The sequence below is a fragment of the Pleurodeles waltl genome, chromosome 4_2 (assembly GCF_031143425.1).
Source record: "Pleurodeles waltl isolate 20211129_DDA chromosome 4_2, aPleWal1.hap1.20221129, whole genome shotgun sequence".
Taxonomy (NCBI): Eukaryota; Metazoa; Chordata; class Amphibia; order Caudata; family Salamandridae; genus Pleurodeles; species Pleurodeles waltl.
The window spans coordinates 446,946,510-446,967,637 of record NC_090443.1 but is presented as its reverse complement, the minus strand read 5'-3'; the positions used below and the strand labels follow the sequence as shown (position 1 = coordinate 446,967,637).

Here is a 21,128-nt window from a genome sequence, read left to right as displayed (position 1 = left end):
TTCTATGATATGATCTAGTTCCACATGGTATATGTTTTTTAATGTGTTTCAGTTTGAAAGAGAATGAATGAATGAGGTATGACTGGCACACATACAAGTGTGAATGTAATGTTGTAGTCTGAGTGGAATGTCGAGGTGGGTTTGTGAAGATTTATATATTTGTTTCATATAGTTTGATTTATAAGGTTAACAAAGTTGTAATACATAAATCTTTGGATATAGACATATATTTACATGTGGAAAAAATGAATGTTATACTATAAAAATAGTTTTTTAAAGTGTATGGAAAAAACATGTGTTTATTGTATATATTTAGGCTCAAGAGTATATTATAATAATTGAGTCACACCAATATCATAATGGGGTGTTGGCAGTTTTGATTGCTCTTGTAGTTTTGTTCCGTGGTCCTGTCTGTCTGTTATCTGTTTTTTCCAAGGGCCTTCCTATGTTTGGTAGCTTTCAACCTTCCTCCTGAAGTTTCTGATGTCATCTTGTTAGCTAGCCGTCACTCCACAAAGACGGTATGCACCGGCCATGTGGAATAAAATGTGGAATGGTGTGCAGAAAAAGATACTGATCCCCTTTCTGACACTCTTTCTCAAGGTCTGCTTTTCAGTCTCTGTGTTGCCCAGCAACGCTCTACTCTGGGCACTGTTAAAGCCTATCTTTCTGCTATCTCAGTTTTTTGTGACTGCTTGACCAGCCTTCCCTCTTGAAGTCCACTACTGTACATAGGTTTCTAAAATGTCTTAATCATCTTTTTCTTTCTTCACCATTTAACACGCTTTAGTAGGACCTTAATATCATATTCTAACTTTTTGAATGTATGCTCCTTTTGATCCCCCATAAGTGTCCTCTCAGGCCACTTCTGATTAAAACAGCATTCCTCATGGCCATCACATCTGCCAGAAGAGTGAGTGAGCTTCAGGCTTTATCATCTAAGCCTCCATACTTTTCCATCCACATTGAAAAATAGGTGCTACGGGCTCCTTACTCCCAAAAGTGGTCACACCATTTCATGTAGGCCTATCAATGACTTTGCTTTCTTTCCAAGAGCTTGAACGGCCCGCTCAAATGAAAGAATTTTACGAGGCCATGTGGCCCATTTTTGAGTGGTGGGAGGTGGCCCCAGCTGGTTCCACACTGGCCGCTACGACGTGCCCCCATTGATCCGATCATGGATCTGGACTGGCGCCGGTTGTGCCACTGCGACCTTCCCCGGTGCCAGTCCTGACGCCAGTGCTTCCGGCGTTTTCTTGATGTGTGCTCCTTTTGAGCCTCTCTACTATTGTGCCCTCAGCTGCTCACGATTAAAGCAGCCTTCCTTGTGGCCATCACATCTGCCCAGAGGGCGTGCGAGCTGCAGGCCCTGTCTACAAGCTTCCATTCATCTTAGTTTATTCAGACAAACTGGTGCTCTGCACTAAGGCCTCTTTTCTGGGGAAAGTGATAATACCATTTCATTCTATCACCTTGCTTACCTTTTGCGCTCCTCCACATCCCTCTAAGGAAGTAGAGCGACTTCACCATCTGGACACAAAAAGAGTTGTTCTGTCTTGATTGAACAAAGGCGTTCCAGATAAACAACCTAATCTTAGTGGGGTATGTTGGAGCAAAGAAAGGTTGGGCAATACAGAAACAGACCATTTCTCTGTATCAAGATCTGCTGCGTACCTGCAAAAAATCAGCCTCCTGAAGGCTTATGGGCTCATTCCACCAGTGCTAGAGCTGTAACCACTTCGTTAGCACGTGGAGTCCCAGTCCTTGACATCTGCCAGGCAGCAACGTAGGCTTCCCTGCACATGTTTACCAAGCACTTCTGCCTGGACAGTCAAGTCCGTAGGGATGGGCATTTTGCCTGTTTGGTTCTGCAGGATTTCCTTGTGTGATATTGGTCCGCAGACCCCGCACCGGGGATGGTATTGCTTGGGTATCCATTCAAAGGTAAGGAATCTGTGGCGAAACGTCTCTATCAAATGAACAAGTTCCTTACCTTCTGTTACACCTTATTTAGTAGAGACAATATCTAGATGCAGATTCCTTATTGACTCACCAATCCTCCCCGCTCTGTGGACCAATTTCTAGGGTGAGTGGTGATGCCTTTCAGGGCCCTAGTTTGGACACACCAGTGTCAGTACTTTTCATGGCTCTGTGTTTCTGGCGTGGAAAATCGTGAAAAGTAACTGATGTCAGTGCACCAACGTGGCGCCTCGATAGGTGGAGCAATGTCACTTCTGGCACGGACGACACCAAACGGAGTGCTTGGGTACTCATGAAAAATCTTCCAGATCCAGTCTGATGTCTGGGGAGAATTCAAAGTTAAGGAATCTGCGGCTAGATATTGTCTCTACCAGATAAGGCATTACCGAAGGTAAGTAACTTGTTCTTCCGCTCCTGAACATCTGCCAGGTAACAACGTGGACTTCTTTTTATACGTCCCCAAAGCACTACTGCCTGGACAGTCTGGTCCACCGGGATGGGCACTTCACCCATTTGGTCCTGCAGGACCTCCACATGTGAAATTGGTACCCAGACCCAGGGAGGTATTGCTTGGGTATAAATTCTTAGGTAAGGAGACTGCAACTAGAAGTATCTATCATATGAACAAGTTATATACCTTTGGTAACGCTTTATCTGGTAGAGACAATATCTAGTTGCAGATTCCTTACTGACCCATCCATCCTCCTCGCTCTGCAAACGGATTTCTAGGGGCAGGATTCTTCCTTTTTTGGGCCCTAGTTTACCACACCAGCAGTCTTTGTTCCTGGCTCTGCACTTCTGGCATGGAAAGTCATGAAAAGAAACTGATATCAGCGAGCCTGGGTGGCACCTATATAGGTACAGTGAATGCCACTTCCAGTACGGATGATGACACCATGCAGAGCCGAATGACGAACCTTTTGGTGCGCAGAGGTATTGCTCACAAAAATTCTCCGGATCCTGTCTGACGCCTGGGGATAATTCTAAGATAAGGTATCTGTGGCTAGATTTAGTCTGTACCAAACAGGGCGTCAACGGTTACTTCTTCTTCCTACAGGGGTGGCAAAAGATCACATCTGACAGATTGGTCATGCAGAGTGTCCAACTTGGTTATGCCTTGCCATTCCTTTATTGACCCACCTCACTTGCCACATACAGCAGACCACCTGTCAGATGATCACCTGCCAGTCTTATGCAAGGGAGTTCAGGCTCTTTTGGCCAAAGTAGCCACAGAGATATTACCTTCTTGTGACAAAGAAGCATAAAGGTTTCTGCCGCATCTTGGATCTTTGCCTTCACAACGCCTTCCCGCCAAAGAGAAATTCAGGATGTGCACCCCATCCCATTTTCTTTTTGCCCTGGACTCCAGAGACTGGATGATGACGTTAGGCTGGCAAAATTATTTTTTTTTCATATTCCTGTCCTCTAGGCCCAAAGGCTCTAGCTGTGGTTCAGGGTGGAACCCAAGCATTTTCTGTTTGCCATGCTCCCTTTTGGCCTCTGCAGTACCCCTTGGGTGTTCGCAAAAGGTGATGACCGTGGTTGCTGCGTATATGCAGAGTTCGGGAGAACCAGTCTTCGCCTACCTCAGTGAGTGGCTGTTGAAAACAAGCTTGCCACAGTCAGTCGTTGACCACCTCCAGACGACACCAAACCCCTTGACGTCACTGGGGCTCTCGATTAACTTGCTGAAGTCACACATGACTCTTTCGCAGAGGCTCCCTTTCATCAGAGCCATCATGGATACGGTGCATTTTTTATCCTTTCTCTGGATCAATGGGTCTTGGACATATAGGCTATGATCCTGATGTTTCGGCCTCTTTTATGGTTCTCGGTGAGATTGGCTCTGAAGCCTCTTAGCCTCCTAGCCTCCTGCATCCTGCTCGCTGATCATGCCAGATGGCATATGCAGGCTTTGCAGAGCAACCTGATGTTTCAGTGGACTTAGCACCAGGGGAACCTGTTAGATTCCATCTAAGTGTCTTCAGTGGTGGCTTCTCAACCACAGTTGGAAAACCAGCAGACCACCCTTCTTGCCCCACCTAGAGTTGATGGTGGTGATGGATGTGTCACTACTGGGTTGGGTGGTCACCTGGGAGAGGTGGAGATAAGAGGACTTCTCCACATTAACTTGTTGGAATTGCAGGCGATTAGCTTTGCGTTAAATGGAGGCTGATGCAGGTTCTCATGTACAACACCACCATCGTGGTATTGCAACAAGCAGGTTGCGTTGGAGTCCAGTGTCTTGTGCCGGGAGGTTCTATGCCTCTGGAGCTGGTTAGATCATCCATGGATTTTCTTGGTGGTCCACCACCTGGTGCAATCTTTAAAAGACAGAGTAGATAAACTCAGTCTGCGATGCCTAGCGCATTACAAATGGCAGTTGCATCAGAAGGGAGGACAGTAGGGAAAACCCTGGTTAAATCTGTTTGCCACTGCTGAGAATGCACAATGTCAGCATTTTTGCATGCTAGACCTCCCAAGAAGGATCTTTCTGAGACGCATTCCACCTACAGTAGGGCATGGAGCTCTTGTACACTGGCCCCAAGTCATCCTAGTGACTAGAGTAAGTCAGGAGAGTGTGCTACCCTGAACACCTGTGCCTGAGCATCTGCACACCGGTGCCTGAGCATCTGCCCTCCGATCAGACTTCCACTTTAGGTTGATCTCCTGTCACAGCAGCAGCGCAGAGACTTGCACTCAATCCTGCACAATCTGCACCTGCATATGTGGAGATTGAGCAGCAAGCAGAAGTTGAGTTCTTTTGATCGCCCTCTTGAGGTTGTTGATGTCATCCTGGCAGCCAGGAGTCCTTCCACAAAGTCTGTATAGGCAGTGCCCTGGAACAAGTTTGTAGCATGATGTGGTCCTCTGCATTTGGACTATTCAAGCAAAACTGTTGGACGTTTTGTTGGTTGCTTCGGTTTTAGCCCAGCAACGCCTTGGTCTGGTTACAGTTAAGTCAACTGTCAGCTCTTTCAACCTTTTTAAATTTGCTGGACCAACTGTCATTGTTCAAATCACTGGTTGAGATGTATTTTCTGAAAGATTTGCAACATATGTTTCCACCAACACGCTTTGTTATGCCACAGAGGGACATCAGTATTCACCTTTCTGATGTGTACCCCTTTCAAAACCAATGCATAATTGGCCATTGCGCTTACTCTAAAAACGATCTTCCATGTGGCGATCATAGCCGCCTGCCTGGTGAGTGAACTTCAGGCCCATTTGAAAAACTGGTGTTATGAACATGAGCTGTGTTTCTACCACAGGTGATGATGCCTTTTCATGTTGGACAAGCCATCACACTTCCAACCTTCTTTGCTCTGCCTCCTCTTTCGAAAGAGGAAGAGGGACCCCATTGTTTGGACCCCAAGAGAGCACTCCTGTTTACATCGATTGCACCAAAGAACACTGGGTGGAATATCGGCTAGTTGTGGGATTCTCTGCAGCAAAGAAGGGCAAGGCGGTGCGGAAATGGACCATCTTTTGATGAATAGTCCTCGGTATTACGATCTGCTACACACTGGTTAACAAGCAGCCTCCAGAAGGCCTAAGGCCTCCTCCACCAAAGTCAGAGCAGCTACTGCTGGGTTCTTGGATATCTATCAGGCATCAGTGCACACATTAACACAGCACTACTGGCTTGACACTCAGGTCTTTTGAGATGGGCCTTTTGCCTGCATGGCCCTGCTGAATTTTTAGTCTGAACCATTTTACAGACCAAAGACAGTAGGTGGTACTGCTTTAGTATCTATAACATGGTGTGGAATCTGCAGTCAGAAGTATATATCAGAAGAGAACAAGTTACTTACCTTTGGTAATGCTCTTGCCGGTTGATACTCTAGCTAACTGCGGATTCCTCAAAGCCCTCGCATCTCCACGTTCTGTTGTATTGTTTCTTCCATCTAAAAGGATCCCAGTCTAGTAATCGGCACACTGGTTTGTTCAATTCACTGATAGGCTTCGCGTCTGATGGTACAGAAGGGTACATGAAACAAACTGACATCAGGGCGCATGGGTGAGCGCTTATAAGCAGCTCCATCACTTCTGGAGCAGAAGGACATGGATGTGAAGTTTGACAGAGCCATCGACTGGCATGCAGGAGCACTGCTTTTGCATTTTCCTGATTCAGTCTGCCGCCTGGGGAAATTCACAAAGTGAGGAATCTCCAGTGAGATAGAGTATCCGCTAGAGAGGTACGTAACTTGTTCATTAGACCATAAACCAGAAAGCTATTTCTTACCCGACAGAAAGGTAAGTGACATGTTCATTAGAACATATCCCAGAAAGCGATTTCTCTAGAACAGCCAAAGAGCCCTGTTGCAAAGGATCCTTTGAAAACCATGGTTAAACTAAGCTTCACAGACCAAGCAAAGATCTCCACAAACAATGAACAGTTCTACTAGCAGCAGCCACATTATGGGTGCCAAACAAAGATCTCCACCAGTGCTACCCAGTAACTCTTCTGACATAGACTAAGTGAATCTTTTTTTACCAATGACCCATGGCATTACTCATTTCTAATGTCCGTGTGGGTTTGAGCAACTCTGTTTCCAATCTTCATATGAACTCTGTCAATCAGAGACCCCAGCACTACTGACAGGTGGCCCCAGTGATGAAGACTCAATGGCTGGACTTTGTCTGCAACACAAAGATCTTCGCCATTACTGATGATCAACTCCACTGGCAACAGCCCCAATCTGGATTCGGCTCACCAAAATACGATCCAATATATTGAGAAAAGAAAGAGCTAACCTAGCAATTTTTTTGGGGTTACTGCATATTTGTATTTGGTTATTTGATTTGCTCCCGCTTACATTATCCATTCATAGTAAATGCAATTATGTTTAATACTACAATGGTCATTTATATCTGAAGCTTTGCATACCTGTAGAGATGTGCAATGAGGTGTCGGAGGGTATTGTAATTGGTGGCCGGTAACCGGCAGAGTATATCACGCATTTGTTGAAAGGTATCCTGCCGTAACCTGGATTCTCCTCCCTCTCCATCAACTTGGGCTCCATCCCCTATTCTCTGAATGTCCTTTGCGAAGGCCATAAATTCATCATACAGTTTATATGGAACAACAGACTCTGGAAGCTGAAACAGTAAACAATACACAAAATAGTTTTTTAGACCAGAAGAACTTCCTATTTAAAACAGTTGTGCTAGAGCAGTGGTTCCCAACTTTTTGACCCCCCCCTCCCCCACTTTATCATTATTGGAATCCGGGGACTCCTACTGAATCATTATTGTAATCAAGGGACACCCTACTGGGTCATTACTGAAAGCCGGGGACCCCAGCCTAAACATTATTCATGTTTTGAAATGCAAAACAATACACAAAAAATACAAAAGCATTCATCAAATACATACATAAGCAATAACACATTTTGTTTAATCTGTAAACAAATATAAATACAATAATAACATTTTCATTTTAATTGAAAGGTTGGAGCTTTTCTAAATTTAAGTGAAGCCACAAATTGTCTACTGTATTCTGTTTGATGCACCTGCAATGCTCCCACAAATCAATCTGGGCATACTAATCTAGTTTTTAGCCCTCGATTTCAAAAACCTTTACATTATCCTTTAAAACTTTAATTTGTACATTTAGCAACTTTTTTATATACACTTTATTAATCTGTTAATATTATTTAATTTTCTGAGCAGTGGAGGACCCCCTGAGGAGGCTTTGCGGACCACAACTTGGAAACCACTGTGCTAGAGGTACTAAGTGGCTGGGGTGACGTACACTGCTGTGTTTTACAGCATTTGTGAAGCAGCCTGGCAACTTTTGGGCAATGCGCTGAATGTACTATCTGAGCTGAAGGGACTACAGTACATAAGGACTGTTTAGAAGGATTTACAGAAACCCTGCCTCGTTAATCTTCACCAAATAACATTTGTTCTGTGAATCTTGTGAGCTGCTGCATATGCAGTGTTGGAGGCTCGCAAGGGACTGCAGACTTCCATCTTTGCATTAATCTTTGGAATGTGCCAGAATTGCAACACCATTGCCAAATTGAACCTTGTAAAAAGTACTTCTGGGAGGAGAGAGACCAGGCTCTGTCCCTTACTCTCAGTCACAAACCAATTTTTGGTGGCTGACAAATGTCCAAGTAATAAAGATGCTGTTAAATTCTGTATTGATCTTCATAGACAGGTCAAATGTCAGGCTATTGCTTCTGACAAATAGATGCTTATGTTTTTTAACACGTGGATTGGTGTCTACAAACTCTTCTCACTGCAGTCAGAGGAACATAAATTAAAATGAACTCTGACCATCTTGCTGGGGTACAGGAAGTGTGAAAGGAAAGGTTGTAGGATGTCATTTCTTTGTAACGCAACAAAATATAAATATATGTAAATTAACTGTACATATTCTGCAGTAAGGAAAGCAAAAATGAAGCACATTTGTTGTAATTTTGAAGTGTGATGGAACCAAAGATTTTAATAGCGAAAAAGTAAATCGAGACACTTTACTTGGTGATGCATACATGAGAAATATTCACTGAAACTCGATTTCCACACATTATCGTTTATGTGGAGTATAGTTTTATAAGTAAAACTGTATATCTGTTAATTTAGTGGCCATTATAATGTAAAATGTGTTGTCTGTAAATTACAGTGTGCTTCCACACAATGCTTTAGTTACATTAAAAAGCTGTCCTATTCGTGTCCATTAATGTTAGGTGGGTTGTGAAATTTCGGTTGTGGTTCTAAACCGTTTGTGAAGCACCTCTCTAGAAAGCTGTGCATTATGACCAATTTAGAATTGGTTACTGACTGCCTCTTGGATTCAGTACCATTTAATAGTTAGCAAACAGCAGAGGCCGTTTCAAATCACGGATACATTTCCTTGCTCGTTGCCAGGACTGAAGAAGTCCTACTCGCTCTTCCTTGCGGTTCACAAGGACGTGCTGTCCATGCATTTGAAACTAACTATGCACTTTCCAAATTGTCTTTTTAGGATTATTCGTTCAAAAGCCTGCCACTTCACAACCTTTACAAATTCAAAATCCCTTTAATGTTTGTGGTCTATTCGTCACCTCTAGTTTATATTTCCGTGGAGGCACCTCTTCAAGTCATTACACTCACACCTCGGTTTATTTCTGATCAGTTTTAAACATTCTCTTCTGCTAGGTCAGTCTTTTATTTGAATTTATGAAGCTCACCTCATACTTATGTCACATTTTTAACTTTCCTGTATGGATACGTAAAAATCTCCAATCATAAATTGCGGACCAACAGACACTGTGGACAATCCCATCAAAAGTTTAAAGCTACTGTTCTTGTCATACCACCACATCATGTGTTCCCCAACCATCCACATTTCACTAGTTATTTGCCACGTTTAATGTCATTCCATTTGCATTCTATAACTTACTGATAGAACGAAAGAGATATGCTCTCTAGTCAGGGCCACTGGAATTGTACGATTGTGCGGCCGTGGCAATTTTTGTATAATTATAGAGTGGCCGCATTTGCCACACAATCCATCAACTGCCACATAATCTGCTGATTTTAACAAAAAAACAAATCCTAGCTCAAACAGTTCAAAAGTCACAAAAAATGCAGCGGCACATGTTGCAGCGCAGTGGAAGGCCCTTTGCAAAGCGAGACTCCTCACCTTTCTGTTGCTTATTGCTATACTTAGGTGTTAAACTGGCAATAATGAGGTGCAAGCAATGTCCGGACAGTGTTACCAAGTTTAAAAATGATAAACAATAATGAAGTAATATTAATACAAAATGTGTAGTATTAAGCTGCATAATTTGCCGCCTTCTTGCTGCATAATTTACTCAACCCTGCTGCATAATTGGACCTCCTACAACCGCATAATTCCAGTGGCTCTGTCTATAGTTCAGGTAGGTATTTTCATTTTTAATTATGATTGTTGGGCACAGAACGTACATTGTCAAAAGTGAAAAATTTATGAGAACACTTCTTCCCAAATTACATGCTGTAGGTAGGAAAAAATTTGCTAAATTTTCCGTGAATCTCGGGGGTATATCATTAACATCTCCCGTCCCTGAAAAGACGAGCCTTCTATGTATAAACAGACTAGATTGAGCGTTCAACAATTTTAAATAATTCGCCAAGCTGTCCGGGTCTCTGTTTCCAGACCGCGAGATGGCTGCCCTCTATTTTCACTTAATGAGGGAAACAAACCCAATGCTTTCCACCGTGGCAGCAGTACCTGGTAGGTGAGCCCATCAGGGGGTGACCCAACAGAGTCCCTCAAGGTGCTTCAGACTGGAGGTGGGTATATTTTAAGTTACAAATACATTTTTCCATCGCAACTATGGGCCGTAGCCACTGGGACCACTGTTCCAAGGTGGGAAGAGTCACCTTTTTCCTGATTCGTGCTGCGGCTAGTTTACCTGACGCTAAACATTTGAGTGTAGCATATCTTTCTCCCATAATCATAGAAGCATAGCTAGTTGATTTTAACCCTAACAACATTGTTTTAGCATCACAGGGTAGTGGGTAGCACAAGACAGTTTTCAGGGTGTCAGCCACTCCTCTCCAGAATACAACAAACTCGAGCCAGTCCCACCACGTACGCAGTGGGGTTCCTACCAACCCTCGCTCGCACCAGCTAAAGTTTGAGGCTACTCGGTACATCTGTATCTTTTCCAAAGCGTAATCCTAGTCATATATTACCTTATAATGGGTCTCTTTGTTGCATAAACGAATGGATTTTTTATGCATATTTCGTCTGAGTAAGTCCCACTGCTCCTGCCCAACCTGAACTTTGAAGTATTTGTCCCATCTCTCTCTGTATGCCCATTGGTCTGTCTCAGTAGCTCCTTTAAGTAGTTTATAAATATTCAAAATGACCCCTTTGGTGAATAGAAGCTTACCAATCACTTTTCCAAACGGTGTCTTATCCCTAGTTGCTGCATTGTTTGTATCGGGTTGTAGAACTCTGTTCCGTAATTATGTGCATCTCATCCTCTCAGTTTCCCTCGGCCTGAACTATTTGCACTGGTTAAAAGACTTTATCACGCCCCCTTAGAATAAATTGGTAATCATAGGTATTTTCATTATTAGCATTTAGCTGGGCTACAGATCCTTGCCACTTCTACTTTTCCCGGTTTTTCTTCCGGAATATCACTGTTCTGATTGCTCCAAAATAGATATGCAGCACTGAATCTTGCAGTTGTGAATTGTTGATCTTCTAAATGTCTGATGTCAACGGTACCAAAGGTCTTCGATTTCTTGTTTCAAGGTACATCCGGCGGTCTCTGGATTCATACTTCACTTTGAAAGTGTCTTCTCTCTTGCTTTAGATGTTATTCATTTAGGGCGTACATGATGCAGCTTCAGTGGATTAAGCCACAGAGGGACCACAGGTTTGTTGTTAAAAACTCGGGAATGATGGTAGTGACTCTGGTTAAGGAGGTGCTTGAAAAGCGTTATAGCCTTAGAACAAATTTTAAAAAAAACCTACAGGTTTTTAGCTCCACTGTCCGTTTGGAGCAATTTGTAAAATAAGTGTTCTGTTCACCAATCTAAGGGGCTGATTTAGAGTTTGCAGGATAGATCTTGCACCCACCCTCGGAGCAGGCGTTTCTCCTCCACTAAACTACAGTGAAAATCTACCTTGTGCAAACCCATATGTCAGGATGTGGACATTTCCCCATCATAGTTGGTGTATTTGTCAGGGCGTGTAAAACCTACCAATGCCTTTGGTGCCATGTAGGTACCATGCCGGAGGTGTTGCTTAGATACACTTAGGCCTATATTTATACTTTTTTTACGCCACATTTCCGTCTTTTTTTTACACAATAGCAGCACAAACTTACAAAATATAATTGTATTTTGTATGTCTGCGCCGCTTTTGCGTAAACAAATTACGCAAATGCGGAACAAAAAAAAGTATAAATATGGGCCTTAATTTCATGTGAGAGGCTGTCTCTCCTTCCATTCTAAATCAGGTAGGTGAAGTGCTCCCTTTGTGGTAGATATATCTCTGCTCCTTTGTGGGCCCTGCATTTTTTACCACTGGAACATTCCTGCAGACTGGCTGGGCTCGATTTTGTGTGCCAGCGGCAAATTTAAATCAAGTATTTTTTGACAGGTTTACTTTATCGCCCTCCTCTAAATCAAGCCGTAATTCCTTTGCAAACACTACACAGTAGAGACATCGCAAATCTATCTAAATATATATATATATATACATATACACACACACATACACAGCGATAGCTATAATTTGTATGCAGTAAAAAACGAAAAGTAGAAAACCGGAGTACAAAAAGGTAAAATACATTTAAAAAGAGAATTGTTGTGAAAAATAAAGTGAACAGGTGTGGGTTGGTGTTAGGGGTTATGGGTTAGGTTAAGCTTATGTTCAGGAATTCGGATTAGAGTAAGGTCGTGAAATCTACTTTTTGTATTCCATATTATTATTATTTTTTCATATAATCAGTTTCATGCAGACTCATACACCACTTATACCCACATGATGGGACTTTCTTCAAATTGAGGCATAAAATATGTACCAGTTGGACCAGATTTTACTTCTAACTAAAGGAAAGATGCAGCAGTTAAGTCATTTATTTTGCACACAATAAGCCTGTGTATTTAAAAGAGCACTGAGGCATTTGTCCATCATGTGGCAGACTCACCTAACAGCATGCTTCCTACACCTGAACCTATTGGTTTAATAAAAACACATACAATCTGATGGGGAAGTTTCTACTGTCTTTTGGACTCAGTAACCTGATGCATGCATAGGTTAAATACAAGTGTTTTGAGGAAAGAACATTCTATGCTTATGGCTCTGCCCTCTGGGTCTTCTTTCCTCTCCACTTTACTCCTGAAGTTGTGTGGAGATGCAGCTGGTTCTGAAATGCACCCCGTCACGTTCTTGATGGTTTACATCCCAAACAAACTGAAGACTGATGCCATGGTGCTGCATATCGTTCTCCAAACAGCGCATATGGCAGCTGCCTTCTGAAATCTCTCTCCATTCTTCCAAGTTCAAAAGGAACCTGTCCTCTATTTGTGTTTGATGTTTTATACAGTGTTAAATATCACAGCATGGTCACTTCAGAGCTCTTTACATCCAATTCCAAACAAATGCAGTATCTTTTGGGCCTACAACAATTGGAAGATGCTACAGTTAGTTCACAAGTGTTCACGTACCTCTTTCAGGAAGTGCTTCAACACACCTGTGATGTCATGAGGAGAGTGATCGGTGAGTTCAACCAAATTCCTTCCATTTTCAAATGCTTGACACAGCTTTTCTACACGAGCTCTTGCACCACTGATCCGGTAAATTCCCTGAAATGAAATATTAATTTTACCTTAAACCTAGGTCAGATCTCACAATTAGAAGCCATCAGTGATGGCCGCCACAAATCGTAAAAGTGTGTGTGTGGAGGGGGGGGGGGGGGGTGGTTGCTTGGGGGAACGAGGGAGGCGAAAAGTGGAATGGGGGGGTTGAAGGGGACAATAAAAAAAATTAAAAAACTTACCTGTCCACTGCCAGACACATCGCTCCTCTTGCCTCCTGATGGTGTTGGTGTCCCAGCAGTCCCTGGGACAAGAGCATAGTCTCCCCATGCAATTCTGGTGCAGTTCTCATGCTATACCTAGCATGAGAGCAGTATCAGGATTGGTTTGAGTGGCTTGGTTTGCCGCTCAGACAGCGCACTAGAGTCTGTGCTGTTTCTCCAAGGTTGCTAAAACCTAAGTGCGCATGTCAGTTTGACCAGCCTAAGATGGCCGGCCAAACTGCCATGCGCACTTAGGGGCATATTTAAGAGCCCCTAGCACCACCGGAGCGTCACTTTTAGTGATGCTCTGGTGGCGCTATGCACGGCCCCTTCACACGCAGCTCTGTGCGTGGAAGGGGTGTTACTGTGGGAATGCCACAGCAATGCAGGCAGTGCCAAAAGAAATGCTTTAATTTCTCCTGTTTTTTTGCACTTCCTATGTGTGCTGCATTCTGCAGCACACATAGAAAGAGCAAATCGCCATTTAAGATAGTTTTTGTGCAGGAAGCTGTTCCTTCTTGCACAAAAACAATTTCCCCCTCAACGCAGCCATATGGCTGCATTGGTGCAAGTCAGCATATTTAGCGCCGGCACAGGGGGAAACACAGGGGTATCTAGTAAATATGGTGCATCCCTGCGTTTTGAAAATGACGGTGCGCAACGCTGCCAAATATGGAGCTGCGATTTGCACTGTCATTTTCTCTTAAATCTGGCTGTTAGTGTATTCCTCTCCCTCCATCCCCCACCCCATGGCCCAGCCCCATCCCTCTCCGCACATGCTGGCTAAGCCAGCAGCTGGAAAATAAAACAGTAGTAAAATATTGTTTTATTTTCAGCTGCTGGCTCTGAGCCATTGGGGTGATGCTCCTTCGCCATTGCAGAGGAGCCACCCCCGGAAGCCACAGAAAGAAGCAAAACTGCCATTTATTGTTACCTAGGCTGATGGGAGCCAGCTTAGGCAAAGGCAGTAAGTCTTCACATTTGGCTCCATCACTGCAGACCTATTGGCTTTGCCAACATTTGTTTGCCAAGAAAAAACAAATGGTTATTGCAGTTGCTGAACAGCACTGGCAAATAAGTGAGAAGTGCAACTGTGTACACACATGCAGTCATCATCATGCATCAACACATGCATCGTGACGCAGCTGTTGCTCCAGCTTGTTTGCACATACATATGCATGCGTCATTATGCATACGTTCTGATGCAACTTGACTTTTTTTTATTTTTTATATACCATTCCAAATTGGTGGATGCCCACCTTGAAGGGGTAAATTAAATAAAAATACAATAAAAATGTGTGAAAGTACATTTTCTGAAAGAAGCCGGCTAGCAAAATGCAGCTGCTGTGCTCTCCTCAAAAGTAAATAACTACATAAGAATGACTTTATGAAATATGACTGTAAGGGGCAAGGGAGCCATGGAAAAGCAGGGGATGACAGCCATTGAGTAAATACTTCTAACAAGCAAGGGCGGTGAGAAGTGACGGGCAGTTCTGCAATGGAAGATGGAGCTTATTTAAAAAAAAAAAAAAAAAGCAAGGAGGATTGGGTACGTAACTGATCAACTGTAGAACGGAAGATCAACACGGAGAGCTGAGGGGAGTGAGGAGTTTGGAGGGGAAAGCAGCATACAGGAGATTGGGAGAGGAAAAGAAAACACATGCACTCCTAAAGAATGTTTACAGCAACATAAAAAAAGTAGCTGAATGTAAGCAGTGAAAGGTTAGAAGTCATTCAATTACAGGATGGTACAGAATATATGCCCTACGGAAAGGACAGACACAAGCCAGCAAATGAGATTGACAAGAAAACCAACCAATGAGAAGCAGCGGACTGGCCCAACCCCATTGTAAGTATTTCTATTGTATTGTCCTCATTGGGTCTTTCAACAACAGACCACTAAAGCGAAATTTACAAAATGGGGTTTGCTTGACTTCAAGAACGAAAGAAAAGTCAACGTACTGGCGTATGTTGGGAGAGATATCCAAAACCTGGATTCTGAATTCTATAAGCCAAGTAATAAACCTGGGACAAAACAATCAGGCATTTCGAAAGACTGGTGAGAGTTGCAACTGTTTGCACAGTGTGTCCAACTGGAGGTCCAATACCCAGGAAAGCGCTATAGACACGAGTTGTAAATTTAGTAATGGTTTATCACTTTATACATATCGACAAGATGGGCTTAATATTCATGTAAAAAAAGATTCTCTTTGTAATAGCTTTCATGATAGGCAGAGTATGGGGGATCCAATCTTTTTTAAGACGATGCTCTGCATGTAAGACATCCTGAGTAGCCCACACCAGAATAGCTCTAGCGGAAGAGGCAGGTCTACAGGCTTTGCTATAACTGCCTGATTTGGTAAGTCGATCAATTAAAGATAATAGCTTACTAATATTCAAAGATGGACATGAATTGATGTGACATCAATTGAAAGTTTAAGAGACCACAGTCAAGATACATAAAGACAAAGGCAGTAATCAACCACCCAAGATGCTAAGATGGTGCAATAGTCACAGCTTCAGAAGAAAACTTAAAACCAATTTGAACTTAAGTTTCTTAAATAATAAATCCACTTCTAGCTATATATGAGATTAGTACTGGGAGGGACAGCTGAAAAAGGAGAAGGCAGAGGAAATGGATAAACATTATAAGAAGGAGAAAGGAAAAAGAAGGGACCAGTACATAAAAGTGAGAAGTTGCAGTGCCCACTTAGGATGTGGGAGAAGGATTTATCCTTGGGTACGTGGTGAGGCTTACAAGGACAAGTAACCATTCATGAAAAATTAGAAATTGCAAACGTTGCCTAATTCTAACCACAGGTTCCTTACCTTGTGATTTTCACTTGTCCTCAGACTGGACCTGTAAACATATTATCAATTCCATTGTGCATCAGTCCATGAAGTCAAGGCACTGCTTAGGATCAGTCCCATTCCGGATTTGATGTCAGGGGCTCATAGATGTTCCGCTTCCATGCGCTGACTTCAGTTCCTTTCTTTCAGCACCTTCCGATGCAGATCTGGAGTGCTGTCTGACAGACTTTTTTCTCTAAGGAAACTTTTTTCCTTCGTAAAACTATTACAGTATGCAGATATAGGCATAAAAAACATTTCTGAGGGATACAACTGCCTGTGGATTCCTCACGTTATGAATTCTCCCAATGCGCCAGCATTAGACGGAAACTTTTCTTTCCAGCTCTCCACGTTGATGAGGACGTCATAATAGTACGGCACCGCATGCAACTCCATCTGATGTCATCGGAGCCATAAGAAATCCTTTCTCGCATGCTGACGTCAGTTCTCTTTTTTCCATGTCTTCGATGCTGACGGTTTCTAGCTCTCTGAAGTTTTCTTCAACAGTGAAGAGAATTTCTTGTACGAGTTAAAATGTCTCTGCCGAGGAAATCTGGCTTTAAACCTTGTAGCGAGTGTGGAGGTCACATGTTAGTGATGAATCAGCACAGAAATTGTTTGTGGTGTCTGAGTTCGGATCATGACGTTGCGTGTTGCTCGTCCTGTCAGAGCATGAATCCGAAGGCTCTGAATGAGAAAGAAGCAAAGCTCTTTCTTTCTAAAACTAAGAAGGAGAAGCGAGGATGACGATGTCGTAGGTCAAGAACTCGGGACTCTGTCACATAGATCTTCAAAGTCCCACAAGAAGCTTCATCGTCATGGATTGCGACGCTGTTTATCTAGAGAAAGTCCAGAACACCTTCACCAACTTCGAGATCGTGACATCGTACGACTTGGGAAGTCAGTCCCACAGTATCGCCCCAGCCGAAGTCACCTGATGGCGATTTCGGCATCGCCTATGAGCCCGTGGCTCAATTTTCTCCAGCATCCACGCATCAGGAGTTCGAGGTTAGGGAGTCGGAGCAGACCCAACCTCCACAAGATGAACAGGACTATCCTGCCTTTCCGGGAGCGAATCCGTCCATGTTCCTTAATGCTATGTTCAGCATATTCAATAAGGCAATGGTCCCCTCTGGTGAGCCTGCTGGCTCCACAAGTCTGTTAGCTTTCACTTTGGGGCTGCCGGTGCCCTACAGCCAGGCTTCTTTTCTTCCGGCATCTTGTTCATCGCCAATGATGACACCACCATCACCACCACAGATGATGGCACCAGCGGCGCCTTTACCGACGTCGGACAGACCTTGAGCGGCATCTGCTCATGGTACTCCGGTGTGGAGTGTGGATCCAGCTCCTCTTCTGACAACGGACGCCGTTGACATCGGTGAACTCCTTGTCGACGCCACGTTTGTCAAGACTTTGATCAAGGAGGGAAGCCGTGCGGCTGCTGGATGAGCTGCAGCATCTAGAGGAGCAACAAGACCAACACCTAGAAGAAGGGGAGATTCATGTACCTTCTGATGAGAACCAGGGGCTCGATGTGGCTAGTGGACTGGACACTTCTCCTGAGTGGGAGCTTTTGTCACTCGGAGGTGCAGTTTCTTCAGAAATTTCAACCAACCATGGGGTTATCAGGCAAGAGGTGGAGCTTTTAGAACTACCTCTGCCCACTTCAGAACTGAAGACTAATATTCTAACCGAAGTATTGCACCCAACAACCTCATCTTCGGAGCCTCGGCTTCCGTTTAATAACACTTTGACTGAGCCCATATTGGATATTTGGAAACAGCCAGTGACTACTCCGGCAGTTTCCAGGTCTATAACCAGGAGATATAAGGTTGCTTCAGGGGACCCCCAATTTTTAACACAACACCCAAAGCAAGAAAGCTTGGTGGTTCAGGGGTCCTGTTCTTCTAAGGCAGCTCCAGGCTTGTTCCCTACAACTCTATCCGATAGGGAGTCGAAGCGGATGGAACGAACTGCTAAAAAGACCTTCTCTTCAGGGAGGATGGCCTTGAAGTCTTTGAATGCAACATGCGTGCTGGGCAGATACATCTACGCCTTGATGGATACGGCCAAGGAGGTGGTCCCTAAGTTGCTGCAGGATGTTCAAGGACATTTGCAGGATAGTCAAGCGGCAGCCAGGCAAGTAATCCAATCAGGGCTGGACACTGCAGACTCTGTCACAACAGCCATGGGGACATCAATTGCCACCAGGAGGCATGTAAGGCTTAGAGGTTCTGGCTTTTCATCTGATGTACAAGCATCATTAATGGACCTCCCTTTTGATGGTGCAGGGCTGTTTGGGGTAAAGGCAGACTCGGCTCTGGAGGGATTTAAAAATAGCAGAGTCACTGCAAAATCTTTGGGCCTTCCGCCGTCATCATCATTTTATAGGCCATTCCGGAGATTCAGAGGGTTTGGTTGTGGCTCATCCTTTCTTGGAAGACAGCACTTTCAAGTCCAACACCCTTCCAGTTCCCTCTACAGGTCCTGTAGAGGTTGTGGAAACATTAGATCAAAAGGTGGCCCCTAGCAGCCTTCCTCCTCCTCCTCTTTGTCCTCTGCAGTGAACCAGTCAGGGAAGCAACCCTAGTTCTCACCCCTTCCTCCAGCTTGTGTTGCCCGTAGGGGGAAGGTTGTTACGTTTTCTCAAGAAATGGGAGTCAGTAGCATCAGACTCATGGGTGTTAAGTATTGTGAGAAAAGGTTATGCCCTTCCCTTTCAGGAGTTTCTTCCTCCCATTCCTCCCAGTCATTCCTTTTGCTCAAAAGAGCATCTTCTGCTCTTCAGCAAGAGTTGCAGAATCGTCTGTTAAAGGGCACAGTGGAGTTGGTTCCTGAGCAGGAAAGGGTCAGAGATGTTATTCAAGGTATTTACTGATTCCCAAGAAGGATGGTTGTTTGAGGCCTATCCTGGACCTGAGGATTTTGAATTAGTTTCTCATACAGAAAAAAGTTCAAAATGCTGACTCTAGCACAGGTGATTCTTGCGTTGGACAAGGAAGACTAGATGGTGTCAATTGACTTGCAGGATGCGTATTTCCACATCCCCATTCTGATGTCGTGCGGGAAGTATCCCCAGTTCATGGTAGGGTCGCAACACTACCAGTTTGCGGTCCTTCCTTTTGGTCTTACTCCTGCACATCGAGTCTTCACTAAGGTGATGGCAATGTTGGCAGTGCGTCTCACAAGGAAGGGAATGTCTGTATTCCCTTACCTGGACGATTGCCTGATCAAAGCCAAGTCCCTAGAGTTAATGGTGTACCATTTGCAGGTGACAACCCAGTTGTTGTCCAACCAGGGTTTTTCTTTGAACGTGCCCAAATCTCACCTGGAGCCCTCTCGGCACCTCCTGTTCATAGAGGTGGTACTGGACACAACATTTAATCAGGCCTATCCTCCTCCCCAAAGGATTCAAGACATACAGGCGATGATTACAATGTTTCAAAAGGGAGTGGCTGTTTCAGTCCTAAAGGTCCTATGCCTGCTCGGTCTGTTCGCTTCCTGCAGTCTGTTGGTCACTCACACACATTGGCACATGAGGGCTTTCCACTCGTGCCTCCGCTAGCAGTGGTTTCAATACAGAAGAGATCTCAAGGAGTCAATAACGATCTCCAGAGATGCTGCAGTGGGTCTGCGATGGTGGAGTGTACAGGGCAACCTGTCTCAAGGAAGACCGTTTTCTCTTCCCTTCCACCTTCGGGGACCACAGTCATAATGGATGCTTCCACTTTAGGGTGGGGAGCTCATCTGGGGGACCTGGAGATCAAGAGCCTTTGATCTCCAGTAGAACAGATATTTCACATCAATCTGTTGGAGTTGTGGGCAGTACGTGTGTCTTTCAAGGCCTTCCTCCCATCCTTTCATGGTCAGTCAATACAAGTCTTGACAGACAACACTGCAGCGATGTGGTATATCAACAAATAGGGAGTAGCAGGTTGTATCTTCTCTGCAGAGAGTCTCTGCGGCTCTGGTCCTGGGCTTAGGACCATCGGAACTGCGTAGTGGCAAACCATTTGTCTGGAGTTCTGAATGTACGTGCAGACAGTCTGTCGGCGCTTTTTGGCAGATCACAAGTGGTGTCTTCATCCGGAGGTAGTTCGTCACATCTTCCAGTTGTGGGGCACGCCTCGGATAGACCTGTTTGCAACTCAAGAGAACATGCACTGCCCGTTGTTCTACAGCCTCCAGTATCCGATGCAGGGGGCATTGGTGGACACGTTTGAGTTGAGCTGGAGCAACCAGCTTCTTTACGCGTTTCTCCCCCATACTTTTGATTCCTCTAGTTCTGAGGAAGATTAACCAAGACATACTAATAGCCCCGGACTGGCCAAGATGGGTGTGGTACAGAGACCTCCTTCATCTCTTACTCTGCCCTCTGCTCCATCTCCCTCACAGGGCTGACCTCCTCTCGCAGTCGCAGGGGCAGGTTCTACACCCCCACCTCCAGAGCCTACGTCTTCATGCCTGGAGATTTAACGGGGCAATCTGAGTTCTTTTTCCCTCCCCCTGAAGTGGTGGATGTTATTTTATCGGCCAGGCGACACTCCACCAAGACTGTCTATGCTGGCAGATGGGCAAAATTTGTTAGTTGGTGCAACCCTTTTTTTTCTATTTACAGTTTTATTTATTGGTATTTCAAATGATACATATTATTTACGATGTGTAACATGTTACATGGTTATAACACACACTTTTCCGTGCCGCCCTTAAGTGACTGGTTTATGTATTATAATACCACAAACTCAAAGTAACCTTTATTACTATCCTCTATTCAAACGT

General features: G+C 44.2%; 1 protein-coding gene across 5 annotated transcripts in view; it reads right to left on the bottom strand.

Annotated features, from left to right (window-relative positions):
* The window catches only part of GMIP (GEM interacting protein), a 273,982-nt gene that overhangs the window by 23,858 nt on the left and 228,996 nt on the right, over nucleotides 1-21,128 (bottom strand). For all 5 annotated transcript variants that reach the window (XM_069231744.1, XM_069231745.1, XM_069231746.1 and 2 more), the window contains 2 exons: nucleotides 13,144-13,281; nucleotides 6,872-7,083 (listed from right to left, as the gene is read on the bottom strand). In XM_069231744.1, coding sequence (XP_069087845.1) covers nucleotides 6,872-7,083; nucleotides 13,144-13,281 — 350 coding nt within the window. The remainder of the gene's footprint in view (nucleotides 1-6,871; nucleotides 7,084-13,143; nucleotides 13,282-21,128) is intronic.